This window comes from Rutilus rutilus, assembly GCF_951802725.1.
Source record: "Rutilus rutilus genome assembly, chromosome: 15".
NCBI classification, from domain to species: domain Eukaryota; kingdom Metazoa; phylum Chordata; class Actinopteri; order Cypriniformes; family Leuciscidae; genus Rutilus; species Rutilus rutilus.
Genome location: NC_140220.1, coordinates 25,509,810 through 25,534,012, shown reverse-complemented (window position 1 = coordinate 25,534,012; position 24,203 = coordinate 25,509,810). Strand labels below are relative to the sequence as shown.

Here is a 24,203-nt window from a genome sequence, read left to right as displayed (position 1 = left end):
TTTTATTTGACAGTAGTACTTGAACTACCAACCTTTACTAAAGAACCTAGCCAGTTGCTTTAAGGTCTAAATCCATGATGAAAGACGTATATATGTGTGTCTGTAGGGTTAAAAATTTGGGGCCAGTAAGTTATATATATATATTTTTTTAATACATTTTTACATAAAGTTGATCAAAAGTGACAGTAAATACTTTTTCATTATTACACACACACACAAAGCTTTTTCAAACAGTCCATTTTAACTTTCTTCAAAGAATCCTGAAAAAGTATCACGGTTTAGACAAAAATATAAAGCAGAACAACAGCTCTTGAGCAGCAAATCAGCTTAGAATGATTTCTGAAGGATGGTGTGACGAAGACTGAAAATTCAGCTTTGCCGTTAAAAGAATAAATTGCATTTTAAAATATATTACAATAGAAAACGTTTTTAATCTATTAATATTGTACTGTTAAACACACAATATACTGTATGTATATATGTGTGTGTCTGTGTAGTGTTTTAAACATTTAAATAAAGAAAACGACTCCACACAGATTGTAAATAAACCATTTGGGAAATTTTCAAATGCAAAATATGCTTATTTTGTGAACACCATAAGAAAATCAGTTTGAAACCATCCTGTAATTTCAATTTATTCTCTGAAGTGAGTGCTAGATCTGTCAATATTTACAATCAATCATTGACACATATCTGACTCTATTGAACCAAACTGAGTAACAGTAACAAGGAAAACATATTTTGTCATCAAATGAAAGGATATGCATGCAAACCAACACCTCTGAACATACCAATCCAAATTCCTTGATTGAACTCCAGAATCATTGATGATTGAAAATGAAAATAAATGATCAGAATCACACATTGAATTGCAATATCAGATGATTCTGAATTAACACGCACATTTTTTTCATGTTGTGTGAGAATAACGGACGCGTTTAATTCGGGCAGTTCGTCTATGACCCACAGTTTTACCTCAGCTAACCTCTTCAGGGACCAGTCTCGTCCGAATATGGGTTTAGCACTCGAGTTTCAAAGCTGTTTACAATGTTCAGCTGTTCTGCCTGAGAGGAGTTTTGGAGCGGTTTGGGATGGAAAATGATTGTGTGCCCAAGTGTATGAATGGAGACTAGGCCTGTACTATGGCAAGCCGTTTTGACTTTTAATCTTTCCCAGGATATGAATTCTTGATATCAACAATTCAATTTTCACTAGTTAAAATGCTAATTCTTGATATCAGGAATTACATTTCCACTAGTAAAAATGTTGATTCTTGATATCTGTAATTGTATTTTCACTAGTTAAATGTCACCATACGTAGACAAGAATTGATTTCTTATTAGTTGAAATTCCAATTTCAGATTTCACAGAAATAGGCTACTAGTAAAAAAACTTTTTTATATATCAATAATTATGTGGTTACTAGTGCAAATGTCTGTTCTTGATATCAACAATTGAATTGCTATAGTAAAAATGTTCATTTTTTATATAATTAATTTGATTGTCACTATAGTGACAATGTTAGTTTCTGACATCATGAATGTGATTGCAGTAAGATAGCCATTTTAGATATCTGAAATTGCTCTCCTAATTTTTGATATCAATACATTTTCAGATATCAGAAATAACAAATGTAACATGTTGAAATAAATGTACAGATATCAAGAATTAACATTCCAACTAGTGACAACTGAATCCTTGATATCAGGAATTTATATAGTAACAAAGTAATTATTGATATAAAAAATGATGGTTTTTCTAGTAAGAATTGCATTTCTGATATGTGAATTTGGAATTTCAACTAGTAAGAAATCAATTATTGATATCAACAATTGAATTTAAATGACAGTCTATGGTGACATTTAACTAGTGAAAATACAACTATCAAGAATTATATTTTTTACTAGCTGAAATTCAATTCTTGATATCAAGAATTCGTATTTCTGCGAGTGATGACGTCATTATTGATATCAAGAATTAAAATTTTTACTAATGGAAATGCAATTCCTGATATAAAAAATGGCCATTGTTACTGTAGTAGAAATAGAATTAGCATTTTAACTAGTGAAAATCGAATTGTTGATATCAAGAATAAAAGTAAAAATGGCTTGCCATACTAGACAACATTAAAAACATCTTTGTTTTCATGAGCGCACTCATGCATAATAATGACGGGTAAATTACCTCTGTCTTCCTCCATTTGATGTGCTGTCAGAGGGACGGAAACCTAGAACGCACACATACTCTGTGTGCCTTTGATCTGAGGCAGTTAGCAGCGCATGCAGATGATGATACAATCAATAATTAATTGAATTGAAGAGCTGCAGTCTAGAACAATTTCACTGGCTATTCAATAAGTCCATCGAGCACACAGTTTTCTATGCATTTAGTCAGCATACAGGACCGTGAAATACTGATGTAAACCATCCTTGACTGACGAACCTCATTCTGAGTCACTGCAAAGTATGTTTACATGCACTTTAAAAGTGTTGCAGTCACAGTAAAGCAATAATTCCTATTATTTAAAAGGTAGGCCTATGTCTAAAAAGTGCACCAAGTACTGCCAGATTAGGACTAGGCTACATTTGAAGACCGAACTTTTCAACCATTAAATAGCCTTGGCAAGCATAGTAGCCAAAAGTTGTCCAGAGTTGATATTTGCTTTTAGTGACCCTACAAGTTCGATTAAACCATCAAAATGGCAAAAAGGTTACAGGTTATTTCACAATGCAAAAAAAAAAAAAGATTTATATAATCAAAATTACAATTATGATTGTGTTATCACAAATAAAACAATTGACTCAAAGCACAACTATGTCAAATGCTTACAAGATCTTACAAAAACAAAGATTGTTGTTAATCCATGGTATTTGTAGAAAAACTACATCACCCATGATGCTGTACATAAAATTCTACCAATCAGAGAGTTAGCACACCAATAGATCTCGTTAGCTCCACCCACTCCCATGAAGAACTGTGAATGACGTAATCGAGTCGATTCCCTAAACGCTCTCAAGATACTGAAATGTTTGTTTGGATATTTTGCAATAAACAAAATATATTGTTTTATACATATAATCAACAATTGTAAATGAGTAGTTTTACATTTCTTCATTTTTTATTTGATTATGCTGTTCGCAATGCTTCATGGGATTGTAGTTCTTTTCCTTACTAAAGCCGTTAAGTAGCCTACACATAGTCTTATGCCTTTGTCTTTTTGTCCGATTTTCAAAAACTTTGAAATCAAGGTTCAAAGAGATCAAAAATCAACGTTTGTAGTGTTGTGATTCACCTCGTAGTTGATTGGCTTGGTTCTTAGCTTATAACTCTTTAACAAAGACTTTTTTTAAATCCCTATGGGAAAAATGTATGGAAAAAATACTTCTGGAAACAGGGCTGCTGAAAAAAGGGGGCGGGCACTACTGCACTCTATTCTATCTAGAATAGATGACACACGAGTTGTTAAATTGTGGCATTGGAAGAAACGTTGATTTGAAACTAAAAAAAGATGGACAACGCGTCTCCACTTCCTTCCACTGTAGAAAAATGAAGCCAAAATATCCCAGAAACGGTTATTACTGATTACGTCATTTGGAGCCGGAGCCTGCGCTGTAGTGATCCTGAGAAGGAGCCGCATCATCAAGATCCTGCCCATACTATCATAGAGACTCAACCGTTACACCCCGTTTTATAGCATCAAATAACAAACCAAACTTGTTGGAAAAACAAACACTTGAACATACTTTTTTTTTGACTTGCGTCCCATTGACCTTTATAAAATGTAACTCAGCCAGCCAGCAGGGGCGATCAAAATGTTTTGGCTTCACTGTTTATTAATTTGTTACATTTATATAGCGTTTTCTAGGTACTCAAAGCGCTTTACATATGGAAGGGGGGAATCTCCTCAACCACAACCAATGTGCGGTATCCACCTGGATGATGCGACGGCAGCCATATTGCGCCAAAACGAGAGTGATGAAGCCTATCAGTATATATGGGGATGATTAGGAGGCCGTGATAGACAGAGGCCAATGGGCAAATTTGGCCAGGATTTTAGGACGTGTGCGGCACACTTGGTTCGAAACAATGCAGAAACCCTGATCTCTAATTTAGATAATATATCTATAATCTATATCTAGAGATCAGTGAGCGGAAAACAAATCTGGTGTAAAGTTAATCACCCAGCAGTCACGGTTTGCTTTATGTATGAAAAACATACCTTGCATTAATGAGACAAATAAATAATTTTCAGCATTTTGAATTCAGATGTAGTTATTGGGTTTATTGTTCACAATATAGGCTAATTCATTTGTTTTTTAGGCCATTTCCATTTTCAACTTGGATGCGTGACGTCATAATACCGAGCGCCTGACTTGAAGGGACAAGTTTCTCAGGCAGCAAGTGTCATGTATACTTGGACAGATGAATATTGTAGCTTGATCATAACTGTGCATGTAAAAACACTTTGATATATTAAATTAAGCATCCAATTTAGAACACTGGAGTCTTTTGAGATCCCTAATTGAGTCAAGACTTGATTGAGTCAATTAGACTTGACTCACAATAGTTTAATATTGCCGAACTACAGTAGCTAATTACTCATTCCTAACACTCAAAAAGAAAATCACTTGTCCAATGTCTTGTCACCTACAGGTGTTACGATGTAAACCGAACGATTGACTCAATTAATCTGAGCAAACCTTTTTGGTTTCAGATTCAAGTCAGTGAGATCAATCAAAATTAAAACGTCTTTCATTAAAACGGTTTCATGTCATGTAAAAAAATCATTTGCTTTTTTATTTGAAAAAAGGCACATTCTGTGCTTAAAACGCACTCTTTGTTCCATTCACTGACATTCCTTAAGCCTGTATTGGCATGCGAGGCTGTGTACCTCTGAATAGCATACGCTCACACTCTCTGAGGGGACTGTGAATGCTGCAGGCATATCAATATTTAGCTCCCAGCTTCTCATTCATGATTATTCAGAGGTAATGGAATATTTTAGAATCCTGTACCTCAGGCAAGCACACAGAGTATTTAAGTTTCTGAGGCTGAGGCGAAGCATACATTAAATCGACACCTTTTGAGAACTTCCATTCAACTTTCTAATGCAAAGACATGACAGTTGAGGAAGAATGGCAATGCTAATGAAGAGAGCTAAACCCTGGTCAATTATGTCATTGTTAGTTACCCTTTAGTTAACCTCGGTTTAAATCATTTAAGAGAGATGATCGGTCAGCAGTGGATCATGAGAGACATCCTGCCCCTGATCTGTTGATTTTGGCTCTTGTTATCTTGATCTTGTTGCAGAAAAATCCTTCAGGGTATGTATTGTCCTGTTTCTTTCAGCTTCAAACCCTCTGGCTGTTTGTACTTCCTATTGGTCTGCTCTAGTTCTTTTGTCATGTTCTGATTGGTTGGTCAGTCTCAAGCTGATTTGGGCTCTGATGCAATATCCTGCTTTGATTGGTCAGTATTGTTGTCTCGGCCTCTCTCTCGCTATGATTGGTGGATGTTGTTGCCTAAGGCAGCATTTGTGTGATTGGTTAGTCGTGCTTTGTTCAGGGCATCCACTGCCCTGGAGTGTATACACAGACCTCTGTACAATCCCCAATTGAAATGCAACAATAGTTCAGCATGATTGTAACAGCAAAAAAAAAAAAAAAAAAAAAAAAATCTGAGTAAAAATTTTAATATTGGGAAGTTACACAAACATTAAAGATCCACACAAACGGTTGCTGCTAATAGTGTTTAATTAATTAATTTGTGCTTCCTTTCCAGCCAATATGTCTGTACAGTTTATTCAATATTCAAAACAAGAACAGGAACATAGAATTATAAAAAAAAAAGAAAAAAAAAAAAGAGAAAGTATTAAATAATCTCAAGAACTTGCTCAAACACAGAACATACCTCAAAGGTTGTGTGTGGTTATCTAGCCTAGAAACGATTTATACAGCATGAGAGTGTGTCTGAATGTGGGGTCCTGCTCCATGCAGAAGGTCAGATCTTTCATAGTGACTCGAATTGGTGCTCGAGTAGCAAACTGCCCGTACGAACCTAACAACTGAGCAGACAGACAAAAGCAATGAGTTTCTTGAGCCACATTGGCCTACATGGTTTTTCTCATGAAATTAAGTCTAGAAATGGGTAATAAAGTATTACCGAAAACCAGTCAGTATCTGGTGTGACCACTATTTACCTCACGCAGTGCAACACATCTCCTTCGCATAGAGTTGATCAGGTTTGGGATGTGGAATGTTGGTCCACTCCTCTTCAAAGGCTGTGCGAAGTTGCTGGATATTGGCAGGACCTGGAACACGCTGTCGTATACGCCGAGATCCAGAGCATCCCAAACATGCTCAATGGGTGACATGTCCGGTGAGTATGCTGGCCATGCAAGAACTGGGATGTTTTCAGCTTCCAGGAATTGTGTACAGATCCTTGCAACATGGGGCCATGCATTATCATGCTGCAACATGAGGTGATGGTCGTGGATGAATGGCACAACAATGGGCCTCAGGATCTCGTCACGGTATCTCTGTGCATTCAAAATGCCATCGATAAAATGCACCCGTGTGCCCATACCATAACCCCACCACCACCACGGGCCACTCGATCCACAACGTTGACATCAGCAAACCGCTCACCCACACAATGCCATACTCGCTGTCTGCCATCTGCCCTGTACAGTGAAAACCGGGATTCATCCGTGAAGAGAACACCTCTCCAAAGTGCCAGACGCCATCGAATGTGAGCAATTGCCCACTCAAGTCGGTTACGATGACGAACTGCAGTCAGGTTGAGATCCCGATAAGGACAACGAGCATGCAAATGAGCTTCCCTGAGATGGTTTCTGACAGTTTGTGCAGAAATTCTTTGGTTATGCAAACCGATTGTTGCAGCAGATGTCCTGGTGGCTGGTCTCAGACGATCTTGGAGGTGAAGATGCTGGATGTGGAGGTCCTGGGCTGGTGTGGTTACCCGTGGTCTGCGGTTGTGAGGCCGGTTGGATGTACTGCAAAATTCTCTGAAACGCCTTTGGAGACTGCTTATGGTAGAGAAATGAACATTCAATTCACAGGCAACTGCTCTGGTGGACATTCCTGCATTCAGCATGAATTAATGTGTTTGGGATGTTCTGGATCGGCGTATACGACAGCGTATTCCAGGTCCTGCCAATATCCAGCAACTTCGCACAGCCATTGAAGAGGAGTGGACCAACATTCCACAGGCCACAATCAACAACCTTTTTTTTTGGGAGGGTCCCCCCCGGACCCCCCCAATACAGTAAAACTGCACATTTTAGAGTGGCCTTTTATTGTGGCCAGCCTAATGGTGCGTTCACACCAAACGCGAATATGCGTCTGGCGCGAGTGATTTCAATGTTAAGTCAATGGTAAGACGCGTTTACGCGCGTCTGGAGGTCTTGCGGCGCGAATGAGGCGTTTAGCGCGGCGCGGTAGACGCGAATTCGCCTCATTCGCGCGAATTGAGCGTTTGGTTACGCGCGAAATTTATTAGTGCTATTTGTGCATTCACGCGTTTGACGCGAATCCGCGTCTGCCGCCCGAGTTGAAAAATCTGAACTTCTGCGTCAATTCGCGCCGCGTTAACCAATCAGGAGCCTGCTTGCTGCTGTCACGTGGTGAACTGACAGTTTATAATGTTATTTTATGTTTGGCCTCAATAAATTATTTTGTAATAATGACTAAAATGCACAACAAAGCAAATAATCTTTCACATAAAAACTCGATTTCAATGAGAGATACTCATTTTGTAATGAATGCTATTTATTTCATATCTATTCTAGATTATATGAAACTTTATTAATCTAATGTAAAGACAACAAACACAATATAAAAACTTTTCAAAAAATCACAGGACAGGTTTCACTTTTGGAGGCTGGCTCCATTTATTATCAAAACAAAAATAAATGACAGATTAGGTGCGGGAGAGGGTGAACCTCGCGCCGGGCTGTACAGCGCGGGCTCGTCATGCAGAGACCACTCGAGGCCGAGGCTTTATACGGCCTACGCTGTCCTCGTCAGCGTCCTCACCGTTAGGTCCACCAAACCTACCTCCTGAAGCAAATTGTGAAACTCCTGAAACCCTCCGGAGGGTTTGGTGGACCCGAGTACAGCCACGATGTCCCCTACGCAGCTGTTTCTGCTCTCCAGAGCATATACGAGCGGTGACTCTCTCGATTAATGCTATTGCTAATGCTCGATAAACATCTAAAAAAGATGGCCGCCAACAGGTTTCGAAACTCTCGCCCCCGGAATTCGCCTTTGACGCGCGTAAATTTTGCTTCAAACTTTTGATTTTACGCGCGTCAATTTCGCTCTGACGCGCGAATGCACACAAAGTGGTCACGCGTATAACTAGACGCGGCAGGCGCGAATTTTGACGCATATTCGCGTTTGGTGTGAACGCAGCATAAGGCACACCTGTGCAATAATCATGCTGTCTAATCAGCATCTTGATAAGCCACACCTGTGAGGTGGATGGATTATCTCGGCAAAGGAGAAGTGCTCACTAACACAGATTTAGACAGATTTGTGAACAATATTTGAGAGAAATAGGCCTTTTGTGTACATAGAAAAAGTCTTAGATCTTTGAGTTCAGCTCATGCAAAATGGGGGCAAAAACAAAAGTGTTGCGTTTATAATTTTGTTCAGTATAATTTAACTTTTGAAACACGGTTGGAGTCTTTTAACCTCCCTGTTTTCTTGCTCTTGCACTTGCTCTTGATAGAGATGCTTATTCTACTACAGAGATGAAACCTCAAAAAGAGGCAAATACTAAACTTCCCTAGGCACAGGGGGCTTTTGTTCTAAAAGGCCTGTGTAATTTAAACACACAAAAACTCAAAACCATCTTTTCACTTATTAGCATTCCCCTCTGCCTAAAGGAAAAGGAATTCACAAATGTAAAAACTAATTAAACTAAACTAACATACAATCCTCTGGTCTTTTGTTAAGTCTTTCCTTGTCCTTTTTTTCCATAAATCTCATAAATCACGAACAATAACACATGGTATATTACAGATTGAATTAAGTCCTTCCCCTTTAGTCATATACAATACCATTCAAAAGTTTGGGGTGAGCAAGACTTTTTTTTTTTTTTTTTAAGAAGTCTCTTATGCACACCAAATTTATTTGATCAAAAATACAGAGAGAAAATAGTTATTATGAAATGTTATTGAAATAAAATATTTTATTAAAATAAATAAAATATTCTCTATTGAAATATATTTTAAAATGTAATTTATTCCTGTGATGGCACAGCTGAATTTTCAGTATCATTACTCCAGTCTTCAGTGTCACATAATCATGATTCTAATATGCTGATTTGCTCTTATTATTATTATCAATATTGAAAACAGTTATGCTGCTTAAAATATAATTTTTTTGACAATTGTGATATATGCGATTGATGATTCTTCATCACTTTTGTAACACTGTAAAAGCTTAAGAAGAAACATAATACACCAATTCTCTTGCAATTGCAATTTCATATGGCCACACAGGAAGACTTAAATGTGTACTTGATAAATGCCACAGCTTGTCTCAATCCAGACAGAAATTCAAAAATGACTTGACTGTTTATGCATGCGAGTGATGCATGCAAGTGATTTTGAACACGTATGTAAACATTTCCTCCACATCTGCACAGAGTGAAGGATGAAGAAAAGTCACAAACACAGAGGGGTGGTTGTATGGACACGTGCAGGTACCTGGTTGGCCCCTGAGCCGGGAGCCTCCAGAGGTTTCCTCTTACGGGGCCCAAGGGCTGCCAGCGCTGCCAAATTTGCATCTCTGTGCTCCATCTGTGCCAACTCCAACTGCTGCATCTAAAAAAGAGGAAAAAGAGAGAATGTGCGTTTGACAGGCACTCAAAAATAAAATCAATATTTCCATTGGCTCACCCAAATCCACATGGAATGTAAAAAAAACAAAAACGGAAAGCTGTTATTGGTGATGAATCTTTCATTTTAGCACTATTGATTTTACCGATAGCCTATGACAAAGAACCCAAGTGAAAGGTCTGAGCCTGAGAAAACACACAAATATGTTACGTGCTCTCTAACACATGAGTAGATGAGCGTTACCTTGTAAACAGACACACAACTCATCCAGAGGGCTTTCATTACATTCTGTTCCCTGTTTAGCCCCAAGCTTCAATTCCAGACCCAATATTAGACTCAATTAAAATGAGCCCCCAATTAGAGAGCCTTGTCTCCAGGGTATGTGTATGTATGTGTGTGGATTTGTCTATGTGGGGCACAAATGGGACTTTATGAAGAGTATTGATCGTCCTCATTGCTATACAAGGGAGCAGAAGGAATGAAAAACAGGTTGTGGAGGAGGGACATATCTATTTTTATTAAAAACAAACACACAGAAATCCCTCTACCTCTTTGGCTCGCTGTTTGAGACGCTGTTGCTCTGGGTCTTCGCTGTTTGAGCGACTCTACACACAAAAAAACAGTACATTTCAAATGGAGACAGATTACTGGTGTTTTTCCTCTCTTTTGTTGAGTTTGCTAGTTACTCTGGCAATGCGGAGCAGTGCTTCTCGCTCCTCTTCCTCCCTCCTCTGTTTCTCCAGTCTTTCCAGTTGCTCCAGGAACTTCAGCTGAGAGCGCGCGTCATTGGTCTGACTGTAGCGCCAATCATCCTCAACATAGACAACACACACCACAGCATCACATTAGCACCCAACCAGACACAATTCGACACATCAGTTTAGTCAACATTAAATAGCATTAACAACCTATTTTACTTCCATACTGCGATGCAATTCAGGGAAAAAACAGGATGCACAATAGTTGCCTAAAACAATGGCTGAATCCGAAATCGTGTATTTTTTGAGTAGGTACTTTTGAATAATTACCTGACAATGTTAAAAAAGTATGTTCTATATAGTATGAATGTGTGTAGTGAATGTAATCTGAACGTACTGCATCTGTCATGGTCATGTGACCTACGGCGTCAGTTGCGTTGCTTCACTGGCATTCAAAAAATCTCTCCTGTGGCCTCATGGGAAAGTAAAGTGTTCATGGTATGCACACTTCAGAATTTTGCCGGAAGCAGTAAGTCATATGGGTACTTTTCGCCTACAGTTTTATGAATACTACGAATTCTGACATACTATTTTCATACACTTTTTCCCCCCCCATCTACTACATAATAGGGAAGTGTGCGATTTCGGATGCAGCCATAGCGTAAATAGGTATTTGACTATTGGTTGGAATCATTATTCCCACCCATGTGGCCTCGGTGATTTCATCCAAAAAGGAAAGTTGTTCTAGAAAGATTGATATAATATTCTGAAGACCAAAAAAAAGTTCCCGTGGAATAAAGAGCACCAATCAATGTTGAACGAAAAGGATCAGGTTTGATTTCATTTTGACATCTCTGAACCAAAATCTTTATTATGAAACAAGCTTTACTTAGAAATTCTGTAAGTTTTTATTTTATTTTGTCTACTGTGTGTTATAGGCATGTTTATACCTTATAAGAGATCTGTCGATGTTGTGCCACAACGGTTAGCTTCTCCAGCAGGTCCCGAAGTCTCTCTTGTGTTGCCAGAGAGAGCAATTCAAGTACATCAGGACAGACCTCTGTGATACTCAAAGAACCACCTATGCACAAACACAATCACACACATTTTAGCATGGGAGAAGCACTCACTCTATTAACTTACTTTATCTGAATGTTTTCAACCTAGATTTGATTGAGAAAGAATCAAGATGAATCAGTATTTTCACCCACCCAATTTGAGTCAGTTATACATTTCAGGACTGCATCTAAACATTCCTAAAACTCATTAGAAAATTTCAGTCAATAAATCTTACTCCAGTAATTACCAGGCCCAGACGGAATCTGCAAAAAAAGAAAAGAAAAAAAAAAAGTGCTGTGGAATGATTTAAAACAAGTTGTGGGCCTGATTAATCACAGTTCCTCAAGGAATCACAGTCCTGTTAAAATGCTGAATTAGAGTAAGATTCCTATTTACTGCCTGACAGAAATGGAAATTGTATAGAATTCGTCGTCTTGTCTTCATCGAGCTGGAATCCAGTGATTTTGTTGTTTTCCTCTGCTGTTTATATTGTATTCACATTTCCATAATGTCAGACATGCTTTGTTCCTGTTGTTCTGTTAGGCTTGCCGAGTAGACAGACATCTGCAAACACTCCAATTCCATCTAATTTTTGCCCTTTCTGCTGATGCGGACTGAGTTCCTGCGAGGCCAAGCCTGTCTCTTTCATTTCCACATTCTCTCTTTTCGTCTCCTCCTCCTCCGCACGACTCCCCCTACCTCCTGGCTATCTCCCTCTCTCCCTCCCTCCGCCTCTGTCGTCCTTTCTCTCCCTTGTTCCGATGCTTTTTTGATCAGTGCAGCAGAGTGGATTCCTGCCACTCTGGCAACTTTGCGCGGCTCGGCAGTCATTAGCATACTGATTAAGCAGAACAGGCTCGTCAGAGATACCACTGATCAAAGACAGAGACTGCACTCGTGTGTCACAACACAGCACAACATATGCCCAAAAAAAACACAGACAGGATGCATGCCGTAGAGGCAGAGCTGAGGGAGGTGAATAGACTTTGACAAACAGAGATGGGGGGAAATGCAATATCACTTTGAGTAAAGATACACTCATGTACAATAAAAACAGTGATCGCTAATAGCTGAGTGAGGTCAGTGGAACATGGAGGAGTTCAGGAATGTGTTTTTTTTTAATATTTATTTAATATGGACATAGCAATAACATTGGACGAACCAGGTGCATTGTTTAAAGTGTTATGTGCTAATTTTCAACACCTGTCCATAGGGGGCTTTTACAACAGATAAAAACACACTGTTAAACAAGACAAGGCACATTTTACACATGGGAACAACTTTGGCCCGATTTAAGCCACTGTTTGAGCTCTCTGATAAAGATGATAAAAGTCTGTCAACTTTTAAAACATATTGCAATTGTGCAAATTACTCATTTGAAAAGTAACTAAGTATGCTATATGAAAAGTAATGTGTTAAGAATCTTTCGTGTTTCTTTTTCCTCACTGTTCAACTCTCTTTTCTCCAGACTGGAAGTGCTCTGCCTAGCTTGCAGGGTTGGTTTTACATTCAGAGTCCTAAAAACACCTTAAATTAGCTGGTTTATAGTCTTAGCAGGTTTAAGCTGGTCATAGCAGATTTAAGATGGTCTTCAGCTACTCTTCCAGTTTTGAAATTGGTTTAGTTGGTCTGCAAGTTTTACCCCCAGCCTGAACAGCTGAAAAGTGCTGAAAAGTGAACCCCCCCTGGTTTTGGGTGGGTGGCAATGACATATTTGCTACATAAAGTTGGTAACTGGGATTTTTTAATGTGGCCTTTTAATGCAGAATTCACAATTGAAGGAGTATTATGCACCAGAACCCCCCAAAAATTATTATTATCATGCTAACGGACATAGGCCAGTAAGAGCTTAGCCTCTTCGTTAGAGCGCCCGCCTCCCACGCCGGAGACACCAGTTCGAATCCCGCTTGGAGCAGGTTGAGTAGGACCGGTTACATTTGGTGCCATGACCCAGATGTGATAGAGGTTTAGGGGGGTGAGTGTAACTGTCGTAGGCCAGTAAGAGCTGTGCGTGTAAACATCACTCCCTTGATCTCAAGAGGGGTGCTAGAGGATGCGGTTCTACTCGCTAGAGAATGTCGAGCAGGACCGGTTACATTTGGTGCCGTGACCCAGAAAGGGGTAGGATGAGGTGTAGGAGGTGAGTGTAATGAACGTAGGCCCGTAAGAGCTGTGCATGTAAACATCACTCCCCTGTCCTAAAGAGGCACGCTAGCGACTTATGCTAGAAGCTGCAGTCTTTAGAGTCCTTGTTAGCACTCCCGCCTCCCAGTTTGAATCCTGCCTGGAGTGGGTCGAGTAGGACCGGTTACACTCAACTGAAAGCTAATTTACACCGCACCAACAGACACTTCAACTAGTTTTGCCAGATCAGTGTTACCCCTGTCGGAGTCTGTTGGCTTCTGTCGGAGCTTTGTTTTCGAATTAGAATGTCTAATAAGTGACGTGCTTTAATCTGGTGACTGTCGCCGTTGGTCTGTGTCTGTCAGTGCAGTGTGAATTGGCCTTAACAGACAACAAGACTCTAGTTGTCATGACAACAGCTAACCGCAAATGAATTTGGTTATTCTGTCTTCTATAAATATAGTAAAACTTACAGTTAAACTGTACAAGTGCACACATTAAGTATTTTATATAAAAAAATGTGTGTGTAGGTGTAATTGAATGGGTTTGGTAAAGTTACCAATGTGCAGCACTCTTGTCTGGAGGGCTGATGGGAATAAAAAGGGCTCCTCTTGACAGGAGCGGATCACTGATCCCACGAGCTCAGAGCCAGAGGCCAAAATACGAGCGCTCTCCTCACTCAGGTTCACTCCGGCCATGGAGGCCACATCATTTATGTCATCGTCATCTCTGAATGAAGGTCACACAATAAATGAAAGAATAGGACTTCACTGTTTGTCTTAAAATGAATATGCTAACAGTGTAGCTCATCTGGAAATCTTAATCTGCAGCGAAGTGACTGCCTTCTTTCACATTTATCCTATAAAGAACCAATATGCACATTCACCCACTGTGCAGCAGGGAATGGCCGCAAGTCAGAGCTATTACCGGAAAGAGCCCGAGGTGCTGTCCTTGAAGCCGTGTGCCTGTGCTGGAAGGGGCGGCTGTGAAAAGTGAGTTTTAGACGCCTGAAGGATGGACTGCCGCACAACAGCACCTGTGGGGACAGAATAAAAATACAGATATTTTTATCAGCTCAAAATGAATTGGGACACTTGGAGGTGAAAGAAGCATAAAAGTAATAAAAGCTCACCTAGTCTTTCAGGGTATTTTAATCAATAAAACTTTCATGTAAGCCTTTATATATATATATATATATATATATATATATATATATATATATATACACAGTATATACACACATACACACACACACACACAGGCCTCTTTATTAGGTACATGTTCAACTGCTTGTTAATGCAAATACCCAGCAAACACAGAACGTTGGCACAACGTACCCAACCTTCTAACAACGTTTTAACAACATGGCCAAAAGGTTTCTATAACTACGTTGTGTGTTGAAGGTTGTTATAGCGTTGTCACAACGTTGACATTGAACCACCATTCAGGGCCAGTGCTTAAGGCTGTGCCGAGGGTGTCTGGACAACCACTGGACGACATATGTACTCGTCACTGCCCTGAAGTGCGAAAATCAGCCTTTTAAATTTCAGTCGACCATTGGGCTCATTGTGTTGTCTCATTCTTCATCGAGCAATGATACAAGAGAATTGCATTTAATTTACCTCAGCTAAATAAGATAAGTAATTATTCAAACACAACCTACAACTTCCTTGTCTAATGTGACATTTATTTGTTCAGTCTAACTGAAGGGACAGAATAACGTTAGCTGATAATGCGATCTTGTGTAAATTACAGTAGCTACTAGTGTATGCTAACTATATTTCTTTTAGTATTCATCCTTTCATTTTTACCGTTAGGAAAAGAGTTGAACATCTTCTGGTCAGGTATGACAAATATTTTACCTTTATGCCAAAAGTTATAAGCCACAATGAAACCAAAATGACTTTAATGATGAGTACTTGACATTTCAGCACTCCTTGAACAGACAGCGACTTAAGTGCGTAACGTTACTTGTTGCACGTTAATGTTTTTTCCTTTTTTGAAAACGCACAGAGAGGAAAAAATTGTTTGTAACCGCTCGCAGACCTGTTTATTTTTTCCTTTGATTTGTCTGCTATTTATGCTAGCCTATCATGTCTGCTCAGTTTTAATTAAGTTGAATTAGCTAATCTTCTATGTCATTTTTACTTCACTTGCAGGTGTTGATTATAATTAATTTACTGTTAGGCCCATCAATAATAATAAGGACAAACAATATTTAAAATATATATAATTATCTATTATCTTACTATTTAAAAATTAACCGCAAAACATAACATGCTAAATGGGGGATATCTATATCTAGCATAAAAAAAATATTTGTCAGAATGTCGTCTCTCAGTTGCTGAATGTTGCGCAACAACGTTGCTACAGGCCTGTCGCGTCTTACAATTCTACATTGTTACAATGTTGCGAGCACGCAGACAGCGACGTTGCCATTGCAGAAATGCAACGTGCCACAGACGTTGCCACAACGTAAATGTGTTTGCTGGGTTTCTAATCAGCCAATCACTTGGCAGCAACTCAATGCATTTAGGAATGTAGACATGGTCAAGTTTGCTGAAGTTAAAACTGAGCATCAGAATCGGGAAGAAAGGTGATTTAAGTGACTTTGAATGTGGCATGATTGTTGGTGCCAGACAGGTATTTTCAGTATTTCAGAAACGGCTGATCTACTGGGATTTTCAAGGACAAAATATCCAGTTCTTTGGGCAAAAATGTCAGAAATCAGAGGTGAATGGCCAGTCTGGTTCGAGCTGATAGAAAGGCAAGAGTAACTTAAATAACCACTCGTTATAACTGGGGCATGCAAAAAAAAGCATCTCTAAAAGATGTCACGTCAAACCTTCAAGCAGATGGACTACAGCAGCAGAAGACATACTGGGTGCCTCTCCTGTCAGCTAAAAACATGAATCTAAGGCTTCAATTTGCAAGGGCTCATCAAAATCGGACAACAGAAGATTGGAAAAACGTTGCCTGGTCTGATAAGTCTCAATTTCTGCTGCGACATTCTAATGGTAGGGTCAGCATTTGGTGTAAACAACATGAAAGCATGGATACATCCCTCCTTGTATGAACAGTTCAGGCTGCTGCTGGTGTAATGGGGAGGGATATTTTCTTGGCACACTTTGGGCCCCTTAATACCAATTACCAATCGTTTAAATGCCACAGCCTTCCTGAGTATTGTTACTGAACATGTCCATCCCTTTATGACCACAGTGTACCCATCTTCTGATGGCTACTTGTAGCAGGATAATGCACCATGTCACAAAACTCAAATCATCTATCTCTGGTTGCACATGACAATGAGTTCACTTTACTCGAATGGCCTCCACAGTCACCAGAACTCAGTCCAATAGAACACCTTTGGATGTGGTGGAACAGGAGATTCACATCATGGATGTGCAGCCGACAAATCTGCAGCAACTACGACGTAATGCTATCATGTTAATATGGACCAAAATCTCTGAGGAATGTTTCCAGCACCTTGATGAATCTATGCCATGAAGAATTAATTCAGTTTTTTCCAACCCAGTACTAGCAAGGTGTAGCTAATAAAGTGGCTGGTGAGTGTATATAAATACACACACCACCGTTCGAAATATTTAAATAAATACTTTGATTCATAAGGATGCATTAAATTCATCAAATGTGACTAAATACTTTTACATTGTTACAACTTCTATTTCAAATAAATTATTTTCTTTTGAACATTCTATTCACCAAAGAATTCTGAAATAAAAGTATCACTGTTTCCAGAAAAATATTAAGCAGCACAACCGTTTTCAACATTGATAATAAAAAGAAATGTTTCTTGAGCAGCAAATCAGCATATTAGAATGATTAGAGGGATCATGTGACACTGAAGTCTGGAGTAATAATGTTGAAAATTCAGCTTTGATTAAAGGAATACATTTTTAAATATATTAATACAGAAAAACATTATTTTGATGCAATATGACACAATATTACTGTTTTACTATTTTTTTTATCAAATACATGCAGCCTTTGCGAGCATAAGAGATGTCTTTCAAAAACTTTTTTTTTTTAAATTCAGTAAAAGCATAGTTTCTACCTGTTGGGCAAGGTTTGGTTTGAAGGACCATCTGTTTGGGTTGAGTTTGCTTCTGTGCAGGTAAGCCCACCTGAGCTGATGTCAAAGAATGTTTGACGATTAGTCCTTTAGGCTGCTGGATCACCTCACAAAGTAAAAACAAAGGCATTAGGAAGTCAGCATGCAAATAATATTCCTAAATAAATACAGCAAAGATGCAAAAATGAAGCATATGAAAATATTCAAAGAAGGTATGCTGGGTTTGGTCCACCTTGAGGACATTGCGCAAGCCATTTTTAGACAGGAAGCACTTCCTGCAAACCCTCAGAGCACTTTCTGATTGTGAAGTAATCAAAACCTCTAAAGTCTATTCAGGTATATGGGAAATGAGCTTCTGTATTTCAGTGGAAATCCATCAAGACGTCCAATAAAATGCTGATATTAGATTACAGGAAAACAAATCATGACATTATTTGAATATGATAACATGACATTCCTGGTACGAAATGGGGTAAGACTCATGCATCTTTGTCTCTGGTGTAAAACTAATTTGCCTCTGCTTGGGCTTGTGGGGTACTGGTGGTTTTAAGTGAATTAGCCTGTACACCGTGGGCGGTGGTGAGTTAACCAGGAAATGAAGACAAAGTGAAGAGAGGCTGTCATAAAAATGAACCAGTGCGCTGGGAAGGAGGCAGTGTGAAATTAGAGTGTTTCTCTCTCACACAAACACACACACATACACACAGTCTACTGAGTCTACTATTACATAAAACATCAAAACGGTGTATTCAGGATCCCCAAACACACATACCTGAATTCCAGACACCATATGGTACTCTAACTATTGATAGAGAAATCATATCTGCATATTAACATTACAATTATGCACATCCAGGTTTGTTTCCGTGGTGAAAACACCAACAGTGAATGATCATTTGTTTTCTTTATTATCGAATTACTCTTCCGTTGTTTCATATAGGCGAACTCCTGAAATCATCATGATAAATGACAATTGCTGGGACTAAAAATGGGCTGGGGTTTACCAGATGAGCAGTTCTGGTTGGCTGGTTGGGTTTGAGGGTGGAGCTGATGGATGCAGTGGGCTTCTGGTTTGTGGCCTTGGTCGATGCTGAATCAGAGGGCTTGAGTTGTGCGCACTGCTGAATGAAGAGCTGCGAGTTTGGGGTGAGCTGACGGACAGCTGGCAAGCTCCTCTGAAAAAATTAACGCATCAGCATTTCTAGTTATACTAAGTGTCTCTAATTTAGCTTAAACCAAAGAGGTTGCGCCTCATTCATACATGAGCTGTAAAGGTCTGATAATAGATTTCATCTTAAAATCAGGTCAAAAATGAGGTCAGCACCCTCATATGTACCCATCTGACTTTGTTGAAGTTGCTGATGACATCTAAATGGGTTTTATAAGTGAAGTGGCAATCACCTTCAGGAAAGGCACTAGATATGGCTGAGGGGACGATTTGAGCTCCATGTAGAGTTTTTCAGTGAACTCCTCTGCCTCTAGTTTCCCATCCTACATGCAGAGAAGAAAACAAAAGCCTTTTCAAACAAATAATGTATTGAGATATATTTGTGATATACCAGCGATAAGTGACATACCAGCAGGCCTTTGACAAGAGCTCGGACGTTTTGGGCCATGTCGGCCGAGCGAGTGCCGCTTGATGCTAGCTTCATAAGAGTGACCAAGAAGTTCTTACACTTCTTCACATTCTCCAAGGTCTCCTGATGATAGAGATTCAAATGAAATATTCAATGAGTATATTCATATGTAATATAAGACAATATTCATATCGATACCATATACTGTGTGTGTGTGTGTGTGTATATAATATATATATACATATATATTTTATATACACATATATATATATATATATATATATATATATATATATATGTGTGTGTGTATATATATATATATATATATATACACACTCACCTAAAGGATTATTAGGAACACCAACTAATACTGTGTTTGACCCCCTTTCGCCTTCAGAACTGCCTTAATTCTGCGTGGCATTGATTCAACAAGGTGCTGAAAGCATTCTTTAGAAATGTTGGCCCATATTGATAGGATAGCATCTTGCAGTTGATGGAGATTTGTGGGATGCACATCCAGGGCACGAAGCTCCCGTTCCACCACATCCCAAAGATGCTCTATTGGGTTGAGATCTGGTGACTGTGGGGGCCATTTTAGTACAGTGAACTCATTGTCATGTTCAAGAAACCAATTTGAAATGATTGGAGCTTTGTGACATGGTGCATTATCCTGCTGGAAGTAGCCATCAGAGGATGGGTACATGGTGGTCATAAAAGGATGGACATGGTCAGAAACAATGCTCAGGTAGGCCGTGGCATTTAAACGATGCCCAACTGGCACTAAGGGGCCTAAAGTGTGCCAAGAAAACATCCCCCACACCATTACACCACCACCACCAGCCTGCACAGTGGTAACAAGGCATGATGGATCCATGTTCTCATTTTGTTTACGCCAAATTCTGACTCTACCATCTGAATGTCTCAACAGAAAATGAGACTCATCAGACCAGGCAACATTTTTCCAGTCTTCAACTGTCCAATTTTGGTGAGCTCGTGCAAATTGTAGCCTCTTTTTCCTATTTGTAGTGGAGATGAGTGGTACCCGGTGGGGTCTTCTACTGTTGTAGCCCATCCGCCTCAAGGTTGTGCGTGTTGTGGCTTTACAAATGTTTTGCTGCATACCTCGGTTGTAACGAGTGGTTATTTCAGTCAAAGTTGCTCTTCTATCAGCTTGAATCAGTCGGCCCATTCTCCTCTGACCTCTAGCATCAACAAGGCATTTTCGCCCACAGGACTGCCGCATACTGGATGTTTTTCCCTTTTCACACCATTCTTTGTAAACCCTAGAAATGGTTGTGCGTGAAAATCCCAGTAACTGAGCAGATTGTGAAATACTCAGACCGGCCCGTCTGGCACCAACAACCATGCCACGCTCAAAATTGCTTAAATCACCTTTCTTTCCCATTCTGACATTCAGTTTGGAGTTCAGGAGATTGTCTTGACCAGGACCACACCCCTAAATGCATTGAAGCAACTGCCATGTGATTGGTTGATTAGATAATTGCATTAATGAGAAATTGAACAGGTGTTCCTAATAATCCTTTAGGTGAGTGTATATATACACACACACACACACACACACATATATATATATCTGTATCTCTCTCTCTCTCTCTCTCTATATATATATATAATTACTATGTTTTTTAAATGAATACAATATTTTAAAATAGTTAATAATTATAATTAAAAAATAATTTTTTGTGCAGTCATTTCCTCTAATTTTATTTTCTAATGTTAATTTAAGAACTTTTCAATAACTGTAACTAATAATAAATAAAACTAATGTTATTTCATAACATAGTTATTATAATGCTGTGATATAAAAATATACTTGTAACTTGCTGTTTTATTTTTAGATTATTAATAAAAAAATGTGGTAGCACTTTATAATAAGGTCCCATTAGTTAATGTTAGTTAATGCATTAACTAAAATTAACTAACAATGAGCAATAAATTCGTTACAGTATTTATTCATCTTTGTTAACCTTAGTTAATATTAACAAATACAACTTTTTCAATAATATTTTTTTTATGTATATATATATATATATATTTATAATAAATGTTGAAATTAATTTGAACTAAGATTAATAAATGCTAAGATTAATAATCTATTTATGAATTAATAAATAGAATAATTTTCATTGTTAGTTTGTAAAGTGTTACCAAAATGATAATTTCAGCCATTTATTGAACATTACATGAAAATAATTATCGGCTTTTCTGTATCGGGCAAATTTTAATATCAGTGCATCCCTACACACATGAACTTACAGCTGTAACAGTGACTGGGGTTGACGATGTGTTTGTGCAGGATCTGGTTGGTACATTAGGAGACACCATACGTGGGGCATTACCCTGGGTTGAGAGAGCACCTTTACCCACAGACTGCAGACAAATGAAGCAGAGACATGATCAGGTAGATGAATGCAACACAGAATGACCTACATTTCTATTTAAATCACTGAGGGAAAGCTAACAATGCATTTCAGTCAACATCTTGCCCTGAAGTAAGAGTATGAATCATTTTTTTTAGTTTTTTTTGTTTTTTTTTTGTTTTGTTGTTTGGATCAATAATTGATGCAGCCAACGTGAGTAATACCTTTACAGCAGTGGTATTAATTATGGTAGTTGCAGTGACAGAATTAGTCCTCTGGTTAAAGCTCCCTGATGTGCTGCTGTTTGGAGTCATTTGACTGGCTTTGATAACAGGCCCCATGGTAGAACTGGGCTTTCTGACGGCTGTCCCAATAACACTGGCTGGTTTAATGATGGTAGTTCCTGTTGTACATGATGGTGTGAAAATAGCAGTCCCTGTAGCAGTGGGTGGTTTCTGAACGGCAGTCCCGGGAGTGGGGTTAGGTTTAATATTGGTAGTAGCTGATGCACTTGCAGGTGGGAGAGAAACTCTGATGATTGGTGTAGTGGTTACAGTTGCCTGTGAAAAGAGATATATGAAATAAATCGGTGCATTTCTGCAATTTCGTAAAAAACAAAAATAAAAAAAAGATTTTAATTCTCTACTTTAATGCCAGGGATGGCCAAATATGATTATCCCTCTTGCAAGGGACCCTCTTTCTAATATATAAAGGCTGCTTCAGGTTTTCCTATATGCAGAACCATGTGTACTGAGCTGTGAAAAATAGTGAACATGATATTGAAATGAGATGTTTTTTTCCCCCCAACATTACTTCCTTAGCTTTTATTTGTAATTTAATTAGAGATAAAATACATTATTTAAAAATATTTAATTTGTATCAAATGTTTATATTATTATACACAATTTAAGATATATTTTAATATTAATAAATTATAATGTAATATATAACCTTTTAATAAATTCTCATTTATTTGTATGATGCTTTTCATAAATAAAATAAGCATACATAAAATCAGAAAATTGTAAGTTTTCAGATTTATTTTCACACAACATTCAAGATTTTTTTTAAATTACTGTTAAAACATATTTTACCTTTTTTTCCCTTCTTTTTTTAAATTGTCTATGGACCCCCTTCCCTGATGATCTGTAGACCCCAGTTGGAAAACCACATCCTAAATCATCTCACTTTTGTTTCTATACCCAGCAGTCAAAAAGAGTGACCAAAATAACACACCTGTGCGGATGGGGGTCTAACCATAGCAGAGGCATTAGCACTGGCTGGTTTTGGCAGCATTCCCTGAGCCTGTGCCTGGGCCAGAGCCTGCTGAGATACCAACATCAACTGCCCGCTGTCACTGCGGATTAACACCATTCCTTCACAGGCAGGGTAGAAAGAGAGAGAGAGAGAGAGCAAGACATTGCCAAGAAGACTGATAAGGCTTGATGGTTAAGTATAGTATTACAGCTAGAGTGCACCAGATAGACCAAGACATGAAACAACATTAGATCCTGAAACAACACACCTTGTGGGACCTGGAAGTTGGCAGGCAGCTGCAGTGGCACAGTCTGAGGGGTGCGAGTCATTGGTACACTTTGTGATGGGGTGGAAATCCTTGGCAATGTCACGACCGCCCCTTTGGCAGTAGTCAATGTGGTGACGACCCTGGGCTGGCTTATGGTCACAGAGCTCACAGACACCCTTCCAGGCTGAGGAACCAGTGCCAAACTGGTGGCCCCTGGTCCCTGAACGCTGGATGTCACAACCCTGGCCCCTACGACCACTGGCGTGGTGGATCTGATGTGTGTAGGGCCTGCTATGATCTTTGGAGCAGGTACAGAGGAGGCTGGTGCACTGGCATTCACAGCAACTGTTACAGGACGTTGAGATGCAGAGTTTGATGAATCTGTCTTTGTTTTTAGCTGATCTCCTTCCTCATTAAGGGAAGCTGAATCTGGGTTGCTGTTTTCAGAGGTGTTAACATTAGCATTTGAGTCTAAGTCTTTGAGTCTTTTATTGTCTAATGCGGTTTCTAAAGACTCTTCAGTGTTGCTTGTTTGAACGTCGCTGTTGCTTCCTCTTTTCTCTGTTGGCGCACGAGACTGATCATTGTTTATTTTATCTGAGCCCGATGTTTCCGACATTATTAAGCCTACGTTTACGGTATATTAAACACAAATTGAATAAATTGGTACAAAAGATCACCCTGAAACGATTTTTCCATCTACGTGCTCGGATAATCAATTTTATATGTACAAACGCGCTGAAGACTCGACGGATTTTCAGCTTTGGCCATCTCAAAAGTTCGTGACGGAATTGTGATTCATCCCAAGGATTCGAATCTTTTGAATTCATCAAAACTATTCATGGTTCAGTGACTCTTTCTGCACGTTAGGCCTACAC

The 24,203-nt window shown here is 38.9% G+C and overlaps 1 protein-coding gene across 2 annotated transcripts; it reads right to left on the bottom strand.

Annotated features, from left to right (window-relative positions):
* Positions 1–5,735: 5,735 nt before the first annotated feature.
* On the bottom strand, positions 5,736–24,057 carry taf4b (TAF4B RNA polymerase II, TATA box binding protein (TBP)-associated factor). Of its 2 annotated transcripts, none has more exons than XM_084431455.1 (15): positions 23,326–24,057; positions 23,037–23,176; positions 22,025–22,360; positions 21,697–21,810; positions 19,420–19,542; positions 19,244–19,333; positions 18,847–19,017; positions 17,825–17,948; positions 14,677–14,785; positions 14,309–14,478; positions 11,517–11,647; positions 10,555–10,680; positions 10,417–10,473; positions 9,737–9,853; positions 5,736–6,064 (listed from the first exon to the last, which is right to left on the bottom strand). In XM_084431455.1, exons 1-15 carry the CDS (start codon positions 23,942–23,944, stop codon positions 5,933–5,935), a joined length of 2,559 nt encoding a protein of 852 aa, XP_084287581.1. In that variant the 5' UTR covers positions 23,945–24,057; the 3' UTR covers positions 5,736–5,932. The 2 variants fall into 2 exon arrangements, with proteins under 2 accessions (XP_084287581.1, XP_084287582.1); XM_084431456.1 differs by having other exon boundaries at positions 17,825–17,939.
* Between the last annotated feature and the right edge of the window lie 146 nt (positions 24,058–24,203).

Coding starts and splice junctions, on each gene's coding strand:
- taf4b (XM_084431455.1), bottom strand. CDS start 23,944: ATGTCGGAAACATCGGGCTCAGATAAAATAAACAATGATCAGTCTCGT. Junction 19,543..21,696: donor CCCCAGTCACTGTTACAGCT/GTAAGTTCATGT, acceptor CTCTATCATCAG/GAGACCTTGGAGAATGTGAA. Junction 17,949..18,846: donor CAACCAGAACTGCTCATCTG/GTAAACCCCAGC, acceptor TTACTTTGTGAG/GTGATCCAGCAGCCTAAAGG.